The sequence below is a fragment of the Leptonychotes weddellii genome, chromosome 14, assembly GCF_054177405.1.
Source record: "Leptonychotes weddellii isolate Sample4059 chromosome 14, ASM5417740v2, whole genome shotgun sequence".
In the NCBI taxonomy this organism is placed as follows: domain Eukaryota; kingdom Metazoa; phylum Chordata; class Mammalia; order Carnivora; family Phocidae; genus Leptonychotes; species Leptonychotes weddellii.
Genome location: NC_138382.1, coordinates 1,833,723 through 1,858,187, shown reverse-complemented (window position 1 = coordinate 1,858,187; position 24,465 = coordinate 1,833,723). Strand labels below are relative to the sequence as shown.

Genomic DNA, 24,465 nt, shown 5'->3' with positions numbered 1-24,465 from the left:
GTAAGGAGTGATACGCTCATGTATCATATTAGTGTCTTTTATCAGGCAAAACACTGATGATCACTCAAGCTGGCGAACAGGGCTCAGGACTTACTACATGCTACTCTATTTTTGTGTACATTTTAAATTGCTCATAACTAGAGGGGCGCCTGGGTGGCTCAGTCAGTGAAGCGTCCGCCTTCAGCTCCGGTCATGATCCCAGGTCCTGGGATCGAGTCCCACATCGCGGACTCCCTGCTCAGCGGGGAGCCTGCTTCTCTCTCTCCCTCTGCCTGCGGCTCCCCCTGCTTGTACTCTCTGTCAAATAAATAAAAATTTTTTAAAAAATCTTTAAATTGCTCACAAACTAGAAAGGTTAAAAATTATATCCTGAACAAGTTCTTAAATCTTATTTTAATTGCTAATTGGTAATTTAGATAAAAATCAACAAGAGCTGCAATAAAAATAAAAGCTTATTTTCACGAGCTGAAACAGTACGTATAAAAGCAAACTAAGAGGAATGTGTCTGATTCCCGGAGAAGGTCCAGAATCGGGACACACCCTCAGGTCATCTCTGGGTGGTTCAAAGAACAGCACGCAGATGGGACATTATCAACGGAAACAGCTTTTCTAATTTAAAATGAGGGCTTCCTAAACGTGGTGATGTTGACTTAGGTCCTCCCTGGACACATGTGTTTTTTAACGGCTCTCAATCCCTATATTCTTGGGAATGAGTCTGCAGCGCTCTCCACAACCACTTGCCAGGCCGACACACCGTGCGGCTGCAGACAGATGCCCAGAAACTTGGCTCCGGGGAGGTAGCCTGAACTGCAGCCGAGCGCGAGGACAAGGCCGCCCTGAGTCACCATCCAAAGGATTCAAGGGTAAAGTAGAGAGACCAGAGGTGAACACCTATGATCACTTTGCTCGCTGCTTATCTCCAGAAGCCATCTCTGACATGACTGGTTTCAGGGACCAGTGAGCTGCTGTGTGTCCTCAAGGGCGAGTGGACGGGGGCCGGCCCCTCAGCAGCCAGTCTCACTGCTACAGCACAACCCGCTTAGCTCCCCAACGAGCCTCAGAGGAGCCACGGGCAGGCGGCCACCCGGAGCACATGTGGACGGCCGTGCCGGCCCCACAGACCGGAGTCCACGATCCCAGACCTTCTAGCCTAACAGGTTCCCGGGCACTCTGCCCCAAGCACCACCCCTGGGGAGCACGATTCAGAACCAACACTAATTTCTATGCATCCATGTTCCCAACAAGGCGAGCTCGACTGCAGGGGACTTTCTGTACCTTGCTCAACGCTTTCAACACTTCAAGTAAGTTCTGAATTGACCATGCTACTTGTTCCGTCGACCAGAAAGGAAATTCTGTGTGGAAGACCTTCCAGTGTTTACCCAGACTCCCTCCATGTCTGAGACCCACCCCAAACAGCCCCCAGGACCGGAGGATCTTATTTTGGTAGCCAAAAGTTAAAGGGACCACACTTCTTCAATCAAATTTCAACTACTACAACTCTGCTATGAACCAATAAATGCCTATTACACTCTGTGTATGTTGCTGTATCCATTAATTACTGACATGCTTTCCTTATTCTCTTTAGTCCTGTCCTAGAAAAGCAGTTCCCTTACTCTGTGTTCCCGCAGATTTCAGCAGAAAATACAGATTAAATCAAAATGGCTGTCTTTTTACAAGATGCCCACCAGCAAGAAGAACGAAAAAACTGCTTTTCTGCTGTGCGCTGCTTAATAAAAGTTCCACAGCAGACACTCTACCATTGCTGGCTTAACAGGACAAGATAAAAACAACAGGGAGTGGGTCTGTCTTCCACCCAAATCGCTAGGGGTTCTCTTGTTACTCTGTCTACACACTAAGAGCTGTCCACGGAAGCCTCCCAATGCCGAGGGCCTTCCAAAACGCTACCCACTTCACTAGTGTGAAGAGCAGCTCCTCACAAGCCGATTAAGAAGTCATCTAGGCAGTCAGCACCAGGCTCCACTGCTCACCTAGCCCGTGTGTTTACCACGGACAGCACCCACTCTGCAGACGGGAGACTAGAACATGTTCCCCGCGGACACACGGTGTGGTCGCTGCGTGCTCTAGAGTCCTGCCGTCCTATCTGTGAGCCCTCGCTCAGTCACTCCTGTGTGTAGGAGCCCGGGCTAGCTCGTTAGCCTCTGTGCATGGACAGGCTCAGGGTTCCTCCCTGACAGGGAGGCCACCCAGGGACTTGACGAAGAGGAGGCGGCGTCTCTGTCCTTGTTGCCATCAGTGACTTATGTCTTAACAAATGGAAAAGCCCTCCCTGGAAACCTCTCTACTCAGTGTGTAATATAGCTCTGGTCCATTCTCTAAATGTGCGTTAGTGGGAAATACACCAAAACCCTGGAAACGGAAATGCATCCACTATTCAAATTAGGGAAGAAAAAGAACCAGATTTCCGTTTGACAACTGAAACAAAGAACCACTACAGCTAAACTCACCTTAGACGTCCAACTATACCTTCCCTTCAAGAACCACAGCTGACCCTTGAACAAAGCAGGGACTGGGGCACTGACCCCCCACGCAGTTGAAAATCTGGGTGTACCTTCTGACTTCCTCAAAATTTAATAGCTTGACCACAAGTCTTACCGATAACCTCAAACAGTCAGCTAACCCCTATTGTGTATGTTACACGTACTCCATACGGCATTCGGACAATCCAGCATGCTGGAGAAAAGAGTGCTATGAACACAATCATAAGGAGGAGAAAATACACGCACAGCGCAGTCCCGTGTTTACGGAAAGAAATGCAGGTCGTGTGGACCCACGCAGCCCAGGCTGTTCACTGAGAGGCATTTCCCAAACCACCTCCTGAGAAGCCAGGACATGCCGGTCACCAACTTGTTCCCAAAATGCAGTGAGGGGCCCGGCTGGCAGGGGGCAGGTAAGCTTGTTCCCTTTACTGTAAAAGCGGAAATGAGCCACAGCTGCACAACTTCTGGGTGCCGCGGTGCTCCAACATGGCAGACCCGAGTCCCCGAGTCCTGCCGGTCCCCGTGGGGACGGTGGCTCCGCCAACACGCACCTCCTGGGTGTGCCTGGGACGCCCTCCAGCAAGCAGAGGCGTCCACACATGGCGTTCCTGCTCAGCCCCCTGGACTGAGGCGTGTGTCAGGCCTGCGTGCCTGACTCGCTCGCCGGAGGGCCACAGTGGAGAGACAGAGTGAGGCTCCAGGTCTGCTTTTCCACGTGGTTTCCATAAACATGTCACCTGTGGAGAGGAACCGTCCTGGTCCACATCAGGATTTTTAGGCCCGGTAAGCACGGTGCCAGGCGGATGGAGGAACGTGCCAAGGCGCCCAGCTGAGCCATCCAGCTTCCTGCTTCGCACCAGCTCCTGGGCAGGGGCCGCTCCAGAGGCAGCCAGCAACCACCACCCGTGGTAAACGGTGCAGACCTGTGCATCATAGGTCTTTGTTTCCAACCATCTTCAGAGGCGCACAGAGGTGAGAAGACACAGGCGAGTGGGAGCAACAGCCTCTCCTTTCTTCCCAGCTCCCTCTGCTACAGAGTAACTCCGTCACGGCCCTCTACTTTCAATGGAAATAAGCACTAGGTCAAGCCCCCTGCACGGCAGAGCCCAGGGGTCAGATGCCTTCAGCTGGCACACATATGAACAGCAAAGTTTTAAAGGTAGGTGTTTATTCCTTGTGCTCTGGGGGGAGAAATAACCAGCACCTCAGAGCCAGGAGTTAACAGATGATCATGCTTCAGACGAGGCTCGTAAAATCCTTGCACAAACCCAACAATGCCCACAATCCTGAGTCAAGGATGTTCTAGTCCTAGATACCCGGCAATGTGTAAAAATGGATAAAACTGAATGCACATTACATTCTTAAAGCCATTTATCTTAACACAGATTATGGCAAAATCTATTTTGCATGTACTGTTCTGGTCTTGCAAAGTTAACGTGTGCCTTGCTTCTCTTCCCCACTGTAGTTACGTTTCTATCATCACCTAATATTTAACGCTTGTATTTGTCTGGTTACCTTCCACTTGGGCCAAGACATGGTTTACCATTTACTGTAATGCTGTGGTATGATAATGAGGGAGAAACAGTACATGAATGACCAGGTCCCTGGATGTGGCAGAAGCACGAAGGTTAGTAATGGGCAAATCCACGGAATCTGGGAAATGCTTTATCAAACCTCAGGGACACACATACTCACCTCAACATCACACCTTTCTATTCCAGGTCATTTCTTAAACTATGCATTAGATATTTACGTCACATGTCCACATGTGCTCTGAAACGGGAGGCATGTGCGCACTGACCACCAACCATTACGAATGGGCATCTCATGCTCTTCAACCCCACAGGGTGGTGGCAGGGGCACTTACGAGCCTCTCAGTAGGAAAAATTTGAAAAGAACGGCTATAACAAGAGGCTTGGGAGGTGCTGGCTGGGGTCAAAGGGTCTCTTCCAGAGTTAAGAAGTCTACGATTAAGACTCCAAACAATCAGAACTGGTTCTTTAGAGCGATTTCCGTAGTGTAGCAGCGAGCAGAACCTGGTGGGTACTTGTGAAATCTATTAAATGTAATTCAGTACAAGCACAGTATTATTCAAGATAGTATCTCAATTTTCTTTTTAAATGTAACTACGTCATACACAAAGATTTAAGAGAGAAAAAGTGACTTCTTTACTCTGGTACCTATAGAATTTAGGAATTATAACCTACTGGTCACTTAAAATACATGGCTTTTTAATTATCTTCCAACATGCATATGTGTTCCCTAAATTACAAGCTTTTCATTTATTTGAAAATGTTATAAAGCAGTGGGCAAGCACCTGTCAGCATGCTAGCCAGGCCCTCAAGCATGAGCGAAGGCCTCTGTCCACAAGGAGCTCCTTGTCCAGCAGCAGATCGGAGACAAGAACCTGCAAGCCAAGAGAGTGTAGCCCTTCCAAGGAGAGAAGCAAGAGGGGTTCACCACGCACCTGCCACCCTCGCCACAACGGACGCTTCCGGCCGTCAGTCCAGCCCCTCTGAGCTGGAGGGGAAATCACGGCCCAGAGGCTTTAAGAGGTGGAAGGACAGGCCTAGGCAGCCGTAGGCCAGGCCAAGGCCAAGGGACACGGCTGCAGGTCTGTACTCAACATGCAGCGAGGCAAGACCTCCCGAACCCGGGGGAGAGGGCGTCACACTGCATCTCAGACCCCACGTCACGTACGGCCACAGCCTGCTATCTAAAAGCAAGTTTCAGAGGTGCTTACTTGTGGGAAGTCCTTTTCTTCATCATGCTTGCAGACACACCAGCATGGCCTAAAAGAGAAGTGAATATAAGTCAATAAAAACTGGATAGAAAATACTTCAGAACTTGGAAAAATTAATTTCTGAAAAACTGCTAAATAAAGCATGAATAAAAATAAACCATAAACAGCCAACATGCAGAAAGCCCTTTGTTTATCTAATTTTTAAAAAGGAGATAAAAGGAGTTCTAGGAAGGTAAAATGACAGGGACAACAGCTCATCTCCCCAGATCAGTCATAAAAAACCGCCGAAAATCACATGGACAAAAACCAGAGAAGTGACGATCCTGGCCATAAAGTATGACATTTCAGCAGCTGTGTTCCCGTCCCCAGCAACTAGAACACCGCAGACGTGAGACACCTGGATCCAGGCATCGGAATGATGGGTGGGGCAGGACTACGGCGACCCGGCCCTGACGCAGACTGTGTTCTGAGGGCAACATGTGGATGCCAATAGGAGAAGGGAAACCAGAAGAACCTGGTGGGTGCGCCAGGCTGAGAGCCAGACCAGGGCTGGCAGGACAGGGGGCCGGGGGCCTCCAAACATCTGGGGGTGGAAAGGCATGAATGGTGTTCAAAGTCCAGCAAGCCACCTCTTTGAACCTGTGAGGTAAAAACCACAAAGAGGTGGCCCCTCAGCAGGAAGGCTGAAGGAGCCCCAGGAATCAAAGCTGCTACAGCCCATCCTGGCGTCTGAGGACCCGAACAAACCCAGAAGGCAGCAACGGGGTCCCGACATGCCACAGCTCATTCCCAACGCGGAGCGGCAGATTGGACCCCACACCCCCGTGGGCTATAACCAAACAACGTAAGTAACAGGAAAAATGTTAAAAGTGCTGTAATAAATACACTCAAATAGTTAAAGGAAGACACAAACGACACTTAAAAGAAAAAAAATGTGAAGAAAGGACAGGAATGAAACTGGTGGAAAACACAGGATCTGAAATGAATGAAGAAGAGCGGGATGTGGTAAACCGCAGACCAGACCCCACAGACACAAAGACCAGTGACGCTGTCCCCAGTGGCGGGGAACAGCGGGGATGGGAACGGCCTTGGTGGCCTGATGCACTGTGAACTACACCCACAACAGAGAGGACGGTGTGGGAAAGAAGAAACAACTCTGGAAGGAGCAACGGCAGGTAAGTGCGCAAGCACATGGCCAGCGAGCTCACCGACGCCAAAGACGACCACACCAGGGCACGTCCTAATCACGTTTCTGAAAATCAGCAACCAATAAAATACTTTTAAAACAGCCTGACAATGAAAGACGCATCAAATGTAGGGAAACAAAGGCAATACTGACTCCAGATTCATTGTCAGAAACTGCGGAGCCAGGACAGAAGACGGTGGGTGAACCCATGCACTGAGCACACATTCAGCCCAACGGAACAGAGAATCCCAGCAAACACAAACACGCCACACACACCAATTCGGAGACGAGACAGAAGGGATGGCACAGTGGCTAACACCACACAAGTTAACTTCAGGGCAAAGTTATCGAGGATCAAGACAACATTTCAAAATGGTAAGAGCCAATGAACCAAGAAGTCCCCACATTTAACACCAGGCCGACTGTGTGGACCTGGTCCCAGAACACTGAAGGACACAAAGCAAAACCGGACGGCGCTGGCAGGAAGAATCACCCACAGTCCCAACCTGAACTCCCCTCTCGGTAACTGACTTAACACGCAGGTAGAAAATCGGTACAGACACGGAAGACCCGAACTCCACAAACAGCCAGCACGCACTTTTTCCCAGGTTCACATGAGACGTTCACCCAGTCACACCATCTGCTCCTCAGAACACAAACCCTCCATGTACTTAAAACCACCTGAAATCATAAGAAGTTTGTGCTCTGGCCACATCAGAATTAAACCAGAAATAAATAATATCTGGAAATACCTGTGTTTTTGAAAATTAAACAACAATCTTCTAAAAGTCCATAGTCCAAAGACAAAATCACAATAAAACTTTGATCTTGAAGAAAAAATGGAAACACAATCCGTGGAATGCAGCAAACATAAGTACTTACTACAATGATCAAAATTCACATTGAGCAGCAAAAATAGACAAAAAACCTCCAACCACAAACTCGGTATGGTGGTTCCCCAGGCTGGAGGCTTGCGAGTTATCCAAATTTCTCTCTCCTTGGCCTTACATGAAAGTATGCGATTTAAACACACACTTCCTTACTAGTGTTACACTCACGATGATAAAGTTAAGTGAACAGGAAGAGAGATGGCCAACTGGTCTGCACCGGACGATCCATCACTGTTCCCAGGTGACAGCGCAGGGCCATCCTCGTTCTACGCAGCCTGCACACAAACATGCAGGTGACTCAGGGACGACGGGAGAACACAGCCTGGAAGGAGAGCAGAGCTCCCTGAAGCACCGTGGAACATGGCGAGGCTTGGGCTGGAAGGATGAGGAGAGACGTGTACATAGACATGAAGGACTCGCTCAGGGTCTGCTGGGCCTGCCCCAGGCGTCAGCACGCCCTCCCCTCCCACACGGAGGACACCAGGGCAGGGTAGCTGACTCAGCATCTGGGCTGCTCCATCCCTGCATGCCAGGCAAAGCTCAGGCCCACAAGTCACCACATTTCCCCATGGAGTTCACTTCCCCAGCTGGAGGAGGACCCTGGCGGAAACCATCTTCTACTGATCACTCAAGAAACAACCCCTCCGTGGTAGGAGTGCCATCAGACGAGCAGCGAACTGGTTATGAAATGATCCCAGAGCCACACGGGAATGAAGTGAAAGAACGGGTGTCCGCATGGAAACCAAGGGAACACGGGAACAAGAGGCTACAAAGAGGGAAAGCCAAGACCTCCTGAAAACTGAACGCCATGAACAGAGAGAATGTGCTGTTTCTGGTGCCACACCTTAACAAGCAAAAAGCTGAACTCGATGAAGAATCAACAACTCTCCTTTGATTGGTCAGAGACGTGAAGTCACAGGGCAAACGGCTGCTCTCCAAACCGGAGAGACTGACCTGCAGATGCGGACGATCACAGCTCAGCGGGCAGAAGCGTCCACAGGAAGTAGGGCAGGAAACCCTGAACAGCAACCGCCCAGCGGCTGAGGTCTCAGTGTGGAGAAGGCTAGGACGAAGCCTCCAGCCACCAATCGTGCTGAGGGGACACAGGGCACCAATGCTTTGGCAGGTTTCACCTCCAGGAACGCTGCCAGGTTCTCAGGGAAGATCAGACAAAAATCCCCTCCTGCTTCCAGTAGAGGGAGGGGAAAAGTACCCTTTTAGAAATACAACAAAGTATTCAGTTCTCAACAAGGCCTACCCTCAAGAGCTTAACCTCTGGGGTTTGTCTCAGCCCAGGTGGACTGAGGGAAGAGGAGTTCAAAGTGCAGGTGGCGGGCCGTCCGGTCCCACAGAGGGAGGTGGTCAGCCTGTGGCCCAGACTCAGGAGAGCACGAGACCAAATCACAGCACTACAGGACGTGTGCTGCCCCCACACCCCATCGTCACTTTATGGATGGCTCACAGAGTTCCTTCTACCTGGCATATCATGTCTTAAGCAAAAAATTATACAGCACATTAAAAAGCAAACAACATGATGGTTTGATGAGACAGCAAGTATCCAAACTAGACTCAGATATGACAGGGATGGTGGAATTATCAGACCAAGAATTTTAAGTAACTATCAATAATAAGCTAGGAGCTCTAGTGAAAAAAAGTAGACAACATGTGAGAAAAGATGAATAATGTAAACAGAGAGGTGGAAATTATCAGAAAAAATTAAAAAGGGCGCCTGGGTGGCTCAGTTGGTTAAGCGACTGCCTTCGGCTCAGGTCATGATCCTGGAGTCCCGGGATCGAGTCCCGCATCGGGCTCCCTGCTCAGCGGGGAGTCTGCTTCTCCCTCTGACCCTCCTCCCTCTCGTGCTCTCTGTCTCTCATTCTCTCTCTCACAAATAAATAAATAAATAAATAAATAAAAGAAAAAATTAAAAAGACACAGCAGAGATGAAAACATCATAAAGGAAATGAAGAATGTGTCTGGGGGACCCATCACGGAGAAAATGGAATCATGGAAAGTGCTTGATTAAAACCACAAAAAAGCAGGGAAAAGTGGAAGAGAAAAAAGGAAGAAAGCACAGGGCAAGGAACAGGAAACAGTAAGAAACCGGCCGACGTTAATCCAGCAATCACCAGAGGCCACTGAGGAAGAATCTCTGAGCTTCAGGACATGCCAACAGAAACCTCCAAACCTGAAAAGCAAAGAGAAAAAAGACAAAGACAGGAAAAAATCAGACTATCTAAGGACCGTGGGACAACTACAAAGAAGTAACATGTACAATGGGAATGCCGGGAAGAAAAGGAGACAAAGAAACAGAATAAATATTTGAAGCAATAATGACGGACAATTCCCCAAACTGAAGTTAGACACTAAACCAGAGATCCAGGAAGTCCAGAGAATGCCCAGCAGGATAAATGCCCCCAAACCACATACAAGGACAAAGAACAACTCCTGACAGAGCCAGAGGAAAAACACCTTACGTACAGAGGAACAGAGCAAAAATTACATCCAACGTCTTCTCAGAAAGCATGCACAGGGAGAGCGGACCTGAGATACCTAAAGTGTTGAGAGAAGATTAAAAACCTAGAATTTTGTATTCTGCTATCCTTCAAGAGAGAAGGAGAAGACTTGCTCAAACAAGCAAAAGGTGAGAGAATTCGCTGCCAGGAGACCTGCACTATAACAAATGTGAAAAGAAGTTCTTCAGAGAGAAGAAAAATAATACCGCTGAGACACTCAAATTTACAGAAAGATCATTAGAGATGGAATCGATGAAGATAAAACAAAAACTTCTATTTTTATTATTCTTAATAGAACTGGTAACACTTTTCAGAGTATTAGCAACAACGTATTAGATGATTATAGCTTACTTGTAAGTGAAGTGGATTAGTTATAAATGTGTCCTGCAAACTCTAGGGTAATCTCTTAAAAAAGTAAAAGAACAAGGGCAATGAATAGAAAATAGTAACAAATACAGCAGATATTAATCCAATAATCACTTTGTCTAAGTACACCAATTAAAATACCAAGACTATCACAACAGAACAAAAAAACAAGACCATACTATACACTGTCCACAAGAAATCCACTTTATTTATTTTTTTTACCAGGCTAACCCATCCTCCCACCCCCCTCCTCTCTAGAACTCTGTTTGTTTTTCAGAGTCCACTGTCTCTCATGGTTCATCTACCCCTCCGATTTCCCCCAAAAAATCCACTTTAAAAATACATTTAGACTACAAGTAGAGGGAAGGAAAAAGATATACCATGCTAACACTGATCAAAAGAAGCGAGAGTAGCTATATTAATTTCAGAGAGATTCCAGAGCAAGGAAAGTCACCAGGGAAAAAGAAATATATTATGATAAAGCAATCAATCCTCTAAAAAGACATAACAATCCTTAATGCGTGTATCTAACAAAAGAACATCAAACTAAGGAAGGCAAAACTGTTAGAACTACAAAGAGAAACTGATGAATCCACTATCACCGTTGGATACTTCAATAACCCTCTATCAGAAATGGACAGATCTAGCAGGCAGAAAATCAGTGAGGACACAGTCAAACCCAACACCACCACTAATCAAATGGATGTAACTGACATCAACAGACCACTTTATGCAGCAACAGCAAACCACACATTCTTTTCAAGTTCCCATGAAGCATTCACCAAGACAACATTCTGGACCATAAAACACACCTTAATACATTTAAAAGAACAGAAATCCTGCAACTGCTCTCAAACCACAATAAAATCAAACTAATTTCAGTAACAGAAAAATAGCTGAAAATCCCCAAATACTCGGAGATTAAACAACACACTTCTAAATACACAGTTGAAAGAAGAAACTGCAAGACAAATTAAAATATGTTTTGAACTAGATAAAAATGAAAATACAATTTACAAAATTTGTGGGATGCAGGGAAAGCAGTGCATAGAAAGAAATTTATAGCACTGAATGCATGTCCTGGAAAAGAGGAAAGATCTAAAATAAAAAATCTAAGCTTCCATCTTAGGAAACTAAAAGACGAAACCATATTAAATGCAAAGTAAGCAAAAGATGTTATAAAGATTGGGGATCCTGGGTGGCTCGGTGGGTTAAGCGTTTGCCTCTGGCTCAGGTCATGATCCCAGGGTCCTGGAATCCAGCCCTGTACTCCGTGGGGAGCCTGCTTCTCCCTCTCCCTCTGCCCACTGCTCCCCCTGCTTGAGCTCTGTCAAATAAATCTAAAAAAAAAAAAAAAAAGCTGTTATAAAAATTGTAACAGGAATCAGTAATATTTTAAACAAGAAATCAACAGCCAATAATCAATGAAATCAAAAGCTCATTCTCTGAAAAGATCAAAATTGATAAATCTCTAGCCAGGATAACTAACAAGAAAGAGAGAAGACACAGATCACTAACAAGAAATCAAAGAGGAGATATCACTACAGACCACATATATAAGATAGATATGAGGAAAACTGATGAAAGACATCAAAGAACAACTATCTAAATGGAGAGATATTCCACGTTCACAAACAGACTCAATATTGTCAAGATGTCAGTTCTTCCCACGAGTGCCTGAGTGGCTCAGTCGGTTAAGCATCTGCCTTCAGCTCAGGTCATGATCCCAGAGTCCCAGGATCGAACCCCGCATGGGGCTCTCTGCTCAGCAGAGGGCCTGCTTCTCCCTCTGCCTCTGACCCTCCTCTCCTTGTTCTCTCTCTCTCTCTCGCTCTCACTTATTCTCTCTCAAATAAATACATAAAATCTTTAAAAAAAAAAAAAAAAGAGAGAGAGAGAGATGTCAGTTCTTCTCAAGTTGATCTATAGATTCAATGCAATCCCAATCCAAACTGTAGCAAATTATTTTGTGGATATCAACGAACCAGTTCTAAAGTTTATAGGGAGAAGCAAAAAATCCACAACAGCCAACACAATATTGAAGGAGGAGAACAAAGCTGCAGAACTGACACTACCTGACTTTAAGACATACTACACAAAGCTACACTCATCAAGACAGCAAGGTACTGGCTAAAGAATGGACAAACAGATCAAATGGAAAACCCTAAAAAGATCCACACACAGTCAGCTGATCTTTGACAAAGGAGCAAAGGCAATACAATGGAGAAAAGATAGTCTTTTTAAATGAGTGGTGCTGGAATAACTAGACATTCACCTGCAAAAAAATGAATTTAGACACAGACCTTACATCCTTCACAAAAATTAACTTAAAATGGATTACAGACCTAAATGCAGAGTGCAAAACTGTAAAACTCCTAAAAGTTAACACAGGGAAAAATCCAAATGACCTTGGTTATACTGAGGACTTTTTAAGATAATACAACGGCACAATCTATGAAAAAAGTGAATTGATAAGCTAGATTTCATTAAAATTAAAAACTTCTGCTCTGTGAAAGACACTATCAAGAAAACGAGAAGTTGGTGTACGTGCTTGGCTGAGGAGCCAATGGGGCGAAGCTACCATTTGTGGGATTATGACTGAACACCTCTAAGTCAGAATCCTGCCCAAGCAGAACGATACGGCAGCACCAAGGAGCCTCGGTTGGCCTGAGATAACCAGTCCCCCACTGTCCCCACCAGCAGGCCACCAAGCTTAGGGACCAGGGTCTGGTGCAGAGAGCCCCTCGTGCCGGGAAACGGGGCGTGGCTGAAAAGGGGGCCACCCCCTCACCAGTCATGCAATGCACGTTTGTGGGGAACCTGGTACTAAACCATTCATAGACGACCTGCTTCTAGGTCAGGGTTTCGTACATAGGAGAGCAGCTCCCTCGCTGCGATCTATTGAAAGTCAGCCCTCGACACAAGGGTTTGTATTTCAAAAATAAATACATAAATTTTTTAATAAAGGGAAGACAACCGGAAGAAGAAAATACCTGGAAAACATATCTGATGAAGGACCGTTATCCAAAATACATAAAGAACTCTTAAAATTCAACAAGAAAACCACCTGATTAAACATGGGCCAAAGAGCTTACCAAAGAACAGATAGAGATGGCAAAAAACATGTATGAAAAAATGCTCTACACATCATGTCATCAGGGAAATGCAAACTAAAAACAATGAAGATACCACTACACATCTAACAGAATAGCCAAAATCCAGAACGCTAAACACAGGAGAGGATATACAGCAATAGGAACTCTCATTCATGGCTGGAGGGAATGCAGACTGGCGCAGCTGCGATGGAAGATAGTTGGGTGGTTTCTTACAAACCATACTCTTACCATATGATCTAGCAATTATGGTCCTTGGTATTTACCCAAAGAAGTTGGAACCAGTCCACACAAAAGCCTGCCCATGGATGTGTACAGCAGCTTTATTTATAATTCCCTAAGCTTGGAAGCAACCAAGATGTCCTTTAGTGGGTGACTGGATAAAGTATGGTACACCCACAAATAGAATATTACTCAGTACTGAAAAGGAACAAGCTATCAAGTCATGGAAAGACATGGAAGAACCTTAAGTGCACACTGCTAAGTGAAAGAAGCCAATGTGAAAAGGCTACATAGAATTCCAACTCTAGGACATTGCAAGAAAGGCAAAACTATGGATACAGTAAAAGATCAGTGGCTGCTAGGGGTTAGGGGGAGAGAGAAATGAATACCTGAAGACTAGGGGATTTTTAGGAAGTAAAACTACTCTGAATGATACCAGAATGGTGGATTTGAGTGATTATACATTTGTCAAAACCCACAGAATGTACAACACCAAGAGTGAACCTTAAGACATCTTAACAATGGACTCTGGGTAATCACAATGTGTCCAATGTAGGTGCATCAACTGTAACAAATGTACTATCTGGTGGGGGCTGTTGCTAGTATGGGAGGCTGAGGGGGAGGGCACCAGGGGTATATGAGAAGCATACATTCTGCTCATTTTTGCTGTGAACTTAAAACTGCTTTAAGAGGGGCGCCTGGGTGGCTCAGTCGTTAAGCGTCTGCCTTCGGCTCAGGTCATGATCCCAGGGTCCTGGGATCGAGCCCCGCATCGGGCTCCCTGCTCCGCGGGAAGCCTGCTTCTCCCTCTCCCACTCCCCCTGCTTGTGTTCCCTCTCTGGCTATCTCTCTCTCTGTCAAATAAATAAATAAAATCTTTAAAAAAAAAAAAAAAAAAAGCTTTAAGAAAAATAAAGTTCTGGGGCGCCTGGGTGGCTCAGTTGATTAAGCGTCTGCCTTCAGCTCAGGTCTGATCTGAGGGTCCTGGGATCGAGCTCCACATCAGGCTCCACATCGGGCTAAGCAGGGAGTCTGCTTCTCCCTCTTACTCTGCCTCTCCCCCTGCTTGTGCTCTCTCTCTCTCAAATGAATAAAGAAAAAAAATCTTTAAGAAAAATAAAGTCCTTTTTTAAAGTCCTTTTTAAAAAAAATAAAGAAGTACTAGACGTATTCTTTCATCATCAACACTGAGCTAGACAACCAGAAAGCAAATACCTGCAAAGTGGAGGTAAAATGACTTTGAACCCAGACTTCCATACCCAGCTAAATTGCCAATTGAGGGTATAGACATTTACCTTCACATATGGGCTCAAAAATTACATCTCCCACAAATATCTGGAAGTTACTAGAGGATATTCTTCAGAAAACGAGACAGAAAAGATTCATAAATACACAGGATCCAAGAAACCACAGACATAAGCTAGGACTGCAGAGTCCAGCATGACTTCTGTGACGGAGGCTGAGGCCCATGTAAATGCAAACAGGCCAGGGACTTAAGGAAAGTCCTCTCCCAGAAGCTGGCACCACACAGTGGCAAGTGTAAGAAATAACTCCTATCACAAAGTAACTCTGACTTTAAAAGAGCTTTGGGGCACCTGGGTGGCTCAGTCGTTGGGCGTCTGCCTTCGGCTCAGGTCATGATCCCAGGGTCCTGGGATCGAGCCCCGCATCGGGCTCCCTGCTCAGCAGGAAGCCTGCTTCTCCCTCTCCCACTCCCCCTGCTTGTGTTCCCTCTCTCGCTGTGTCTCTCTGTCAAATAAATAAATAAAATCTTTGAAAAATAATTGACTAAAAAAAAAAAGAGAGCTTCTAAAAGCAGAAGAAAATCAGGGGAGAAAAGAACAGAAAAAGGAAGGCCAAAGAGGTCTTACAGGACGCGATATTCACCTCACACATGAAACTACACTGAGACTCCTTCCTTGCCCATCTGATGACATACTGCAGCAGCAAGACTGGGGGAGAGACACACTAACATACTGTCTGCTGGTAAGAGGGCAAGATGGCACAAAGCCCACGAATACCTCACAGAATTAAATATGCATTTAAGATGTGATTCAGTTCTCCCTCTAGAAATCCATCCCAATGGCAACACACTGGCAGGACAAAAGGACAAGCCTATTCATTGCAGTCATCATGTCTAATACAGAAGAGTAGAAACAACCTTAATGTCCAAGTAACTGACCTCTGAACAAATGAGTATGAATACCATTCAGCTGTAAAGAGTGGGAAGGAGGCACTCCACATACTGCTGAGGAGAGGTCACCAACAAACACTGTTCAGTGGAAAAGTAGCAGAGGAATAGGTAGGTGTGTATATATTCACTGCGCCCTGATGTCAGTTTGTCATTGAAAGTGGGTGGCATCACTCATCTGAGGATCAAAGATTTTCCAGTAGAAAACAGAACAAGATCCTTTACTAGGTACTACATCTATTTGTTGATTGAAATGTGAAAAGAAATGGAACCATAATTTATAAAATAAACTGTTTTATGACTCACAAAAGTTATTTAAACTGTACTAAACCGAAATGGCTAAGAAAAACTACATTCCCTCAAACTGTTTTAACAGAAGCTCATTCAGAGACGTATGTTCCAAAACGCTCATGCTTCCTTTCACTGTACCTCACTTTACTGTGCTTTGCAGATACCACGCTTTTTACTAACTGAAGCACCAAGCAAGTCTATCAGCATCATTTTTCCAACAGCATTTGCTCATTTCGTGTCTCTGTGTCACATTTTGGTAATTCTCACAATATTCCGAACGTTTTCATTATTACAATATTTATTACAGTGTTCTGTGACCAGTGCTTGCGACTCACTGAAAGCTCAGATGATGGTGAACATGTTTTAGGAATAAACTTTTTTAATTAAGGTATATACATTGTTTTTTAGACATAATGCTACTGGGGTGACTGGCTGGCTCAGTCGGTAGATCATTTAATTCAATCTCAGGGCTGTGAGTTCAAGCCCCACGTTGGGCATGGAGCTTACTTTAAAAAAAAAAAAGGTGGGGGAGGGGGGTGCCTGGATGGCTGAGTCAGTTGAGCATCTGAGTCTTGGTTTCAGCTCAGGTCATGATCTCACGGTGGTGGGATCAAGCTCCGTGTCAGGCTCCATGCCCAGTGGGGAGTATGCTTGAGATTCTCCCTCTCTCTCTGCCTGTCTCCCTCCCCCCACTCATGCACTCTCTCTCTCTAAAATGGATAAATAAATCTTTAAAAAAATAGACAGGTAGACTGCAACAGAGTGTAAACATAACTCTTATACACACAAGGAAACCAAGAAATTCATCTGACTCATTTCACTGCAATATTTGCATTATTGTGGTGGTCTAGAACCAAACCTACAACAGCTCCCAGACATGCCTTAAGCTGTTAATTTCAGTGGGCTCAGATTTTCCAAAGATAAAGACCCTGTCTGTTTCAGCGCCTCGTTTAGATTCGGAATCCTCACCAATCTCGTCCACACCACACTAAGTGCCTCCAACCCTACCAGCTCACTCATTCTTCCCTGTGAACAGCTCTGCCTCTTGTGAAATCTCCCTGGGAGGCCATCAAGAGCACTCTGTCCCTGCCACTGAGCAAATCTGACAAGCCCAGTTTTGTGTGACCAGAAGTGGCCTCTGGTGGGGAGGCTTCAAGAGACATAAAGCTACAGGACTGTAAGGGAGAAATCAGGAATTCTGAGGGTTAATATTCTTCTCCTACAGGTAGGAAATCTGAAAACCCATCTTTAGAGAAAACACCCAAAAATACTGACCCTTGGACAAGGCCTCAATCATGTAACTAAAGTCCACCAGGCGCCACTTACACATGCAGCTTCCAACCAACTCCTCTGTGCATCGCTGGGGGATCCACCTCAGATCTGAGGAAATGTGAAGAAAACCTCTCCTCGGTGCCCCTGGAAGATCCACCTCGGATCTCAGGAAATGTGAAAACCTCTCCTCTGTGCCTCTCTGGAGGGTCCACCTCAGATCTCAGGAAATGTAAAGAAAACCTCTCCTCTGTGCCTCTCTGGAGGGTCCACCTCGGATCTCAAGAAATGTAAAGAAAACCTCTCCTCTGTGCCTCTGTGGAGGGTCCACCTCAGATCTCAGGAAATGTAAAGAAAACCTCCCAAACTGACTAAAAAGCAAATAGACACAAAGACACTCCTAACAGGCCAAGCTAATTCAAACAAGTCTTTTTAAAAATACAATTTATAGCCTCAGAAGTATAAGCTACTTGCACCTATGAAATAATATGAAAAAAAGTGAGCTCACAGAAGAAACAAAATGCTCACTTAAGAAATCTTCTTAGGGCGCCTGGGTGGCTCAGACGGTTAAGCGTCTGCCTTCGGCTCAGGTCATGATCCCAGGGTCCTGGGATCGAGTCCCGCATCAGGCTCCCTGCTCTTTGGGAGCCTGCTTCTCCCTCTGCTTCTCTCTCTCTCTCTCATGAATAAATAAATAAATCTTTAAAAAAAAAAAAAGAAAGAAATCTTCTTAAAAGGTTGGAAAATAAAGTCAGTAAACCTCCTAAGAATGAGAATATGGAAATGAGTAATTGGAGAAGTTTAGGAAAAAAAACAGAAAGACCAGCCTAAGAAGCAGATGTCCCAGCAGCGTGCATTCCAGGGAGAAGAGGAAATGAGCACCAAAGAAGGAAGGACGGACCTACCACTGAAAAGCCCAAGCACCGAGTGAAAAAGACCCATTCAGCCACTCACTGTCATGTTTCCCAGCATATGAAAAGTCCAACCCAGAAGTTTTCAGGGGGGGAGGGAGAAACCACTGGACACACACCCAGATGCAGAAACAGCATCCAACTCCCCCAAACAGCAACACTGGGGTCTCAAAGACAAGGAATGGAGCAATGCCTGGAGAATTCTGAATGAAAAGTTATTTCCAACTTAGAACCTTTTGCCCCACTGAAGACTGAGCAGGAGAAAAGAATGGAGACAATATTGATGCAAGGTTTCAAAAAGAACCTCATCTAGGTGCACTTTTGGAAAACTGTATCAGAGACAACTTCAAACGGGCAGAAAAGTAGAGAATATTACCGACCACACATTCCACTTACCACTTTAAAGATTTTTATTTATTTATTTATTTGAGAGAGAGCATGAGTGGCAGGGGCGGGGAGTGGGGGAAGGATGGGGCAGAGGAGAGGGAGAAGCAGGCCCTCCACTGAGCAGGGAGCCTGACGAGGGGCTCAAACCCAGGACCCCACGATCACGACCTGAGCTAAAGGCAGACACTTAACCGACTGAGTCACCCAGGCACCCCTCCACTTGTCACTTTAACCATCAACTCATTCACCATCTGCTCTGGAAGCTTCTTGACGCTGTACAAGCTTTTCCTAGGCAAGAGTGCACACCGAAATAGGAAGGGCATGGCAACCAGAAACAAGGAGAATCCAGCTACAGAGAGGAAACAGGAATTCCAAGGATGACAGCATGGCCGTGGGGCTGTAGGACGCAGCTCAGAGAACAGGGCCGAAAGCACTAGAAGAGTCTCCAAGGAGCCGCGGACAGATGGGCCATCTATGGTGTCTGCCACGTGGCATATTACACTAACAGGTCTATAAAGCTGTGAGGACTGTTCAAGAGACTTCAAGCTGCAAAGAAATTTAAGCAAATAGAAAAAAAATTGAGAAATCTCTTAACTCCAGGAAAAACAAATAAACAAAAAAAAAAAAAAAGAGAGAGAGAGAGAAAGTCATCGCCCTGCCTTCCTTGGTTCAGCACTGTCAGATTCAAGAGAAATCTGTCTACTCGTATTATTTACAAATGGTGAAGGTAAACAACAGAAGGGACAGAGTGCCTGCTTTTTGTTTTAAGTCTTTGGCACTACTTGACATTTTCAACAATGAATTTTTATTAATTTGATAAAAATAAAATCAAGGTTTTAAAAATATTTGAATACAGCAAAACTAGTTGCTAAATCAGAGCGTTAGGTACATGCACATGTATTATTACTATTCCCCGTACCTATCTGTATGATTCAAGTATGTCATAAGAAGAGAAAAACTGCAACCTTGGATAAACCAGTAAAAATGGAGGCTAACTCTAGGGGAAAAAACACATGAAAAATGTTGTGCCATATAATAGGACTTGCTGTCCATCATTAGGTGTATATAAATTACTATTTTAGTAACCAATTTAATTCCAACATAGTTCTATAGATAAACCTAACTTATTTTAAATAGAAATGCCTAATATGTGGAACTAGATATATAAAAGCATGCAAGCATTCAATTTTCACCCACGCTCTATGTCACACAGAACTCAGTACTAGGGACTGCCTAGTGATCTATTTACCGCTGTGGCACTTATAAGGCAGGGCCTCAAATTCCTCACCCTCCTCCCATCGAGCACAGTACACCTCCCTCCCTTGACCCTGGGCTGGCAACGCAGCACACGTCGGCCCGTGTGAGCCCCAAGGCTCCAGGCTCCGCCAGGAGGACCTCGCAGCTGTGCCTGTTTCTCTGGAGACACTCGCGCTGGGGGGCTGTCATGGTAGTCCAGCTCCCCAGACGCCCAGGGAGGAGGAGAAGGGTCCCTCAGTTTTCTCTCCAGGCACAGCTGAGCCACTGCACCAATGCTGGAATGCCCACCCAGGCTTCTCCTTGCAGGAGAAAAAGAAAACCCCCCTTTTGGGTGAATTTTATTTGTAAATTACATGCGTAACTGACAAGAGCCTTGGTCTATGTTAATAGGAAGAATGATTTAAGACAATTTTATAAACCATACTGATCAAGGGATCAGCAATCTTTCCAAAATATGATCTATCAAACAACAGTGGGAAACAAGTGACCCCACAGTCTTGTGTTAAAGTATCAAACAACGGGCCGACGAGAACTTACAGAGTACCCCGCTTTGTCTTTAGCTCTACAGAAATGTGGAGGACGAAGAAAATATAAAATGAGAGTACGGACTGGGATTAACAATCTCTCCCTTAAGAGCAACAGCATCTCTTGGTTTAGATCCTTCGGGCACTTACACCACATGACACATCAGTGTAATCTGCTCACTCACTCTCCTGATGACAAGGACTCAAAATCAATGAAGAAAACAGGAGTGCTAAATGTGGAATGGTGTGCATAAAAAGAAATCTGGAAAATGAATTACTATTCCCAATGAAAAACGTGGGAGGTTTCACTGATCAACAAAAAAAACGACAGTCGGTTAAGCGTCTGCCTTCGGCTCAGGTCATGATCCCGGGGTCCTGGGATGGAGCCCCGCATCAGGCTCCCTGGTCAGCTGGGAGTCTGCTTCTCTTGCGCGCGCCCCCTCTGCCCCTCCCCACCACTCGTTTTCTCTCTCTCTCTCTCTCAAATAAATGTCTTAAAAAAAAAAAAAAAAACTTGACAGCAATTTTCGCAATTAACAAAATAAAATTAAAAATATTTTATTGTAAATAGTATGATCAACGATAACAATGCTTTTTTGTACAACACCTATAATGTGCCAGGCACCTAGCTGATTTATTTATTTAATTCATTTTATTTATAAAATTTATTCCTCCTAATAAGCTCAGCACACCCCTGTTTAGGTGATAAAAACCAAGGCTCGAGAAGATGTGTGGTGTGCCTGTGTCTATGTGGCTGAGAGGGCCGGGATTTGATAACACACTTGCAGATGGCTTATGCTTCAGTCTGTCATCTCTGGCCCAAAGTAATCTTCTGACAAACCCTAAACAGTGAAATCAATATTATCTTTACAAAAAAGGAGCTAAAATAAAAGACATAATGGGTACTCAAAAATCTGAATCCCGGGGCGCCTGGGTGGCTCAGTTGGTTAAGCGGCTGCCTTCGGCTCAGGTCATGATCCTGGAGTCCCGGGATCGAGTCCCGCGTCGGTCTCCCTGCTCGGCAGGGAGTCTGCTTCTCCCTCTGACCCTCCTTCCTCTCGTGCTCTCTGTCTCTCATTCTCTCTCTCTCAAATAAATAAATAAAATCTTTAAAAAAAAAAAATCTGAATCCCTGTGGCTCTTCTGCAAAGAATTCCAAATACTACCTTAATAAATGTAAGAAATAGTACTAAATCAAACAGCAACCATTTCTGTAGAATTATTAGTTTTACCAGCATAATTCTCAGATTCATTTATCAAAGAGTCTTAAAATGCTATGACAGACTTTTTTCAACGTTTTAATGTATTTCTGAATGGAGAGGAACTTAAGTCCTAAAGAAAATACCACTTACCTATTTCACAGTGTAGCCTGTTAGACTTTACCTTTGTTTCTGGGGTGGGTAAAAATCATGCAAAGTCTAACCTTCTATTCTAGTTGAATTAGCTGTGTGCCACAAAAGTAAGAATCAATTTCTATTAAATATTTATTTCATTTCTATCCATTTCATTCCAATAAAGTTCTTTCAAACAAACATACAAAAAGCTTTTTTCCTTAAAATCACTATAAATACCCTAAGTCTCATACTGCTCTAGTCAAATCACCTTCACTTCTTTCAAAAAGAAATAATAAATCCTTCATTTCTTATAATCCCATTAGGTAGGTGTTTACAATTCACTTGCTAAATTTAATGGACATCTGTAACTTGCTAGAAGATGAAAGACTACAGAAAAAATATGAACACTGTCCCTGCCTTTTAAAAAAGGAAGCTCTTTCTTCCCATGTATGTGTATGGAGTAGTGGACAGCACACAGCTTTAAGAACAGCAAACCACTAGGAACTATGCGAAAGTATTCCTGGGTTTTAGCAACATTTCCCACTTACTAAAAAACACAGGGACCGCACCGCCTACCTGCATCCGCTCTGGACCGCTGGCCAGGTGTCTTCCCGAATGGGGTCTTCATTCATCTGTATTTAAGTGAGCAGCACAGCTGCTGGACTAGGGTGAAAACTGAATACTCTCCGATGTGAAACTTCCCACAGAATCTCAGTGTTCTTGTTAATCCATCATCCAAGTGCCTCTTTTACAAGTTCAGCAAAAACATGTGAAATCATAAGGACTCTGTAAAACAGTGAAGTGATAGTTCGTTACTAGAGCGTCATCGTAAGAGCAAAACTACCCGAGTGGGCCACCAACTAACATTCCATTTTAAACACGACATCCGCTACAGAGTGCTTTGCCCAGAAGCAATTAGCCTTATTTCCGCAGACCTGGGTGCCAAGGGCAGCACCACTCCCCGGAGGCCACGGGGAACACCACACCGCGTCTGCCTCCTCCACGCACCCCGGGACCCATTCTGCCGCCAACATCAGTAAAGGGCGGACGCCGGGGTGTTCGTGAAGACGGACCCTGGCCATGGCCCATACCTCCTCGATGGGACACGAGGACCCAGCCCACAGGGGCGGTGGTCCCGGGGAGGAAGGGTACCAGCACGGCTGCGGTGGGGGCAGCACGGGAACCAAGTTCAGGTCAGAACCACGGCTGGGCGCCAGGTCAGCAGGCCAGCAGCGGAGGCAAGAGAAAGGAGCACAGCCAACAAGACTGAGGTGCCCTGTCCGCTCCCAGAGGAAAAGACCAGTAAGTCCCACACCCATGCAAAAGTAAGGTCATCTTAGGGAAGCAGTTTATCCTCTCAGCCAAGTTTGATTCCAGTTCCAGTCCACACAGTAATACATATGTAATACACAGTCTCATAAAACACGAAAATGTCTGGGGCAAATCCCATTGAACCCAGGACTTCTCTAGGCTGGGCGTATTCAGTCTTCATGCAACCACCGCCTCTGTTCACAGATGTAAGAACGAAAGGCAGTGTTGATTAATTTTCGAGACAAAAATGTAACAAAATAGAAGGATTAAAAAGCATAATTAGTTGGGGAGAGAAGAATCCATTTAACCAATAAAAATTCTTACCTATATAAAACTTTTTATTATTCAAGGGAGATAGACTTAGAAATGACCAGATCTTAAGAATTCATGCATTCAGTAAGTATCCAGGGTGCCCCCTTTGGGGCTCAGGAAGGAGGGGGACGGTGCAAGCCTCAGCCAGGAGCAGCACCTCTTCTGGACGCGGCCTTCCCCTGCGAGGTTCCAGTACTCTGTGGCCTCACTGTCCAAGGCCTGAGGAGCCCACACCGAGGCTGCCTGACACGTGGCTGCCACCCATCTCCCGAGTCCACCCACAGCCACTGGAGCCTCGCTCCCCAACCCTGTTCAGCACCAGCCACGCCACCTCCCTCAGCAACTCATCCACACGACTCCCCCTGCCCTGTGGGGCCCTGCCTTCCGGAAGGCAGAATGCCGCTGGGCCCCCCCCCCCACACACACAGCTCCCCACCCTGCCGGTCCACACAGCCACAGCGTGGCCTGACATCTTAATCTCCGGCCGCCTGAGGACCCTGTGCCCACTCTCCTCCTCTGCACCACCATTCTCACCACGTTCTTGGCAACAATCCCCTGCAACTTGCCCCTCAGGTCTCTGACACCCTCCTTTCAAGCCACCTGCTCCCCACCCCCGCCACTGAACTCCAGGGTCACAGCCTGCACCTTCTCATCACCAAGGACTACCACACGTCCAGAATCCTCGTTCCAAGCACCTCAACTCAAACCGCCTCCGATCGTCCCCCTTCCCTTACCCGGCCACTTGCACCCCACACTTCCCTACTGCAACCATTACCTCTCTCTGTGGCCTCACCCCTGTGGCACTGTGCGTGGTCTTCCTCAGGGACTAACTGCCCTCCTAACTGCTCTGACTCTTCGGACATCAACCACGACAGTACTCCCCTGCTTTCCTCCATTTTCTTACCCTTCTTGTCCTGTCACCTTGGTGGCAAAACCCTGACCCAACTCCCTGCCTACAGTGCCCACAGCTTATAGGCATGGCCAGCCAGTTTTTCACCTCCCGCCTCAAGTGAGCATGCAACAGCGGTCCGCGCCACGGGCAGGCAGGCTGCCATCTGCCAGGGGGACAGCCCCGCACAAGAGAGGACAGCTCACCCTCGCACCACCTGACCCTGACGGCGCCCTCCACGCTCCCCTGCCTTCC

At 46.0% G+C, this 24,465-nt stretch overlaps 1 protein-coding gene across 1 annotated transcript in view; it reads right to left on the bottom strand.

The window, feature by feature from the left end:
- Nucleotides 1-24,465, bottom strand: part of SPIN1 (spindlin 1) — a gene marked incomplete at its 3' end in the record, with an annotated part of 71,434 nt that overhangs the window by 14,247 nt on the left and 32,722 nt on the right. The window contains exons 3-4 of the mRNA XM_081804055.1: nt 22,275-22,484; nt 5,242-5,290 (exon numbers count right to left, since the gene is read on the bottom strand). Of these exons, the coding sequence (XP_081660181.1) occupies nt 5,242-5,290; nt 22,275-22,326 (101 nt within the window). The remainder of the gene's footprint in view (nt 1-5,241; nt 5,291-22,274; nt 22,485-24,465) is intronic.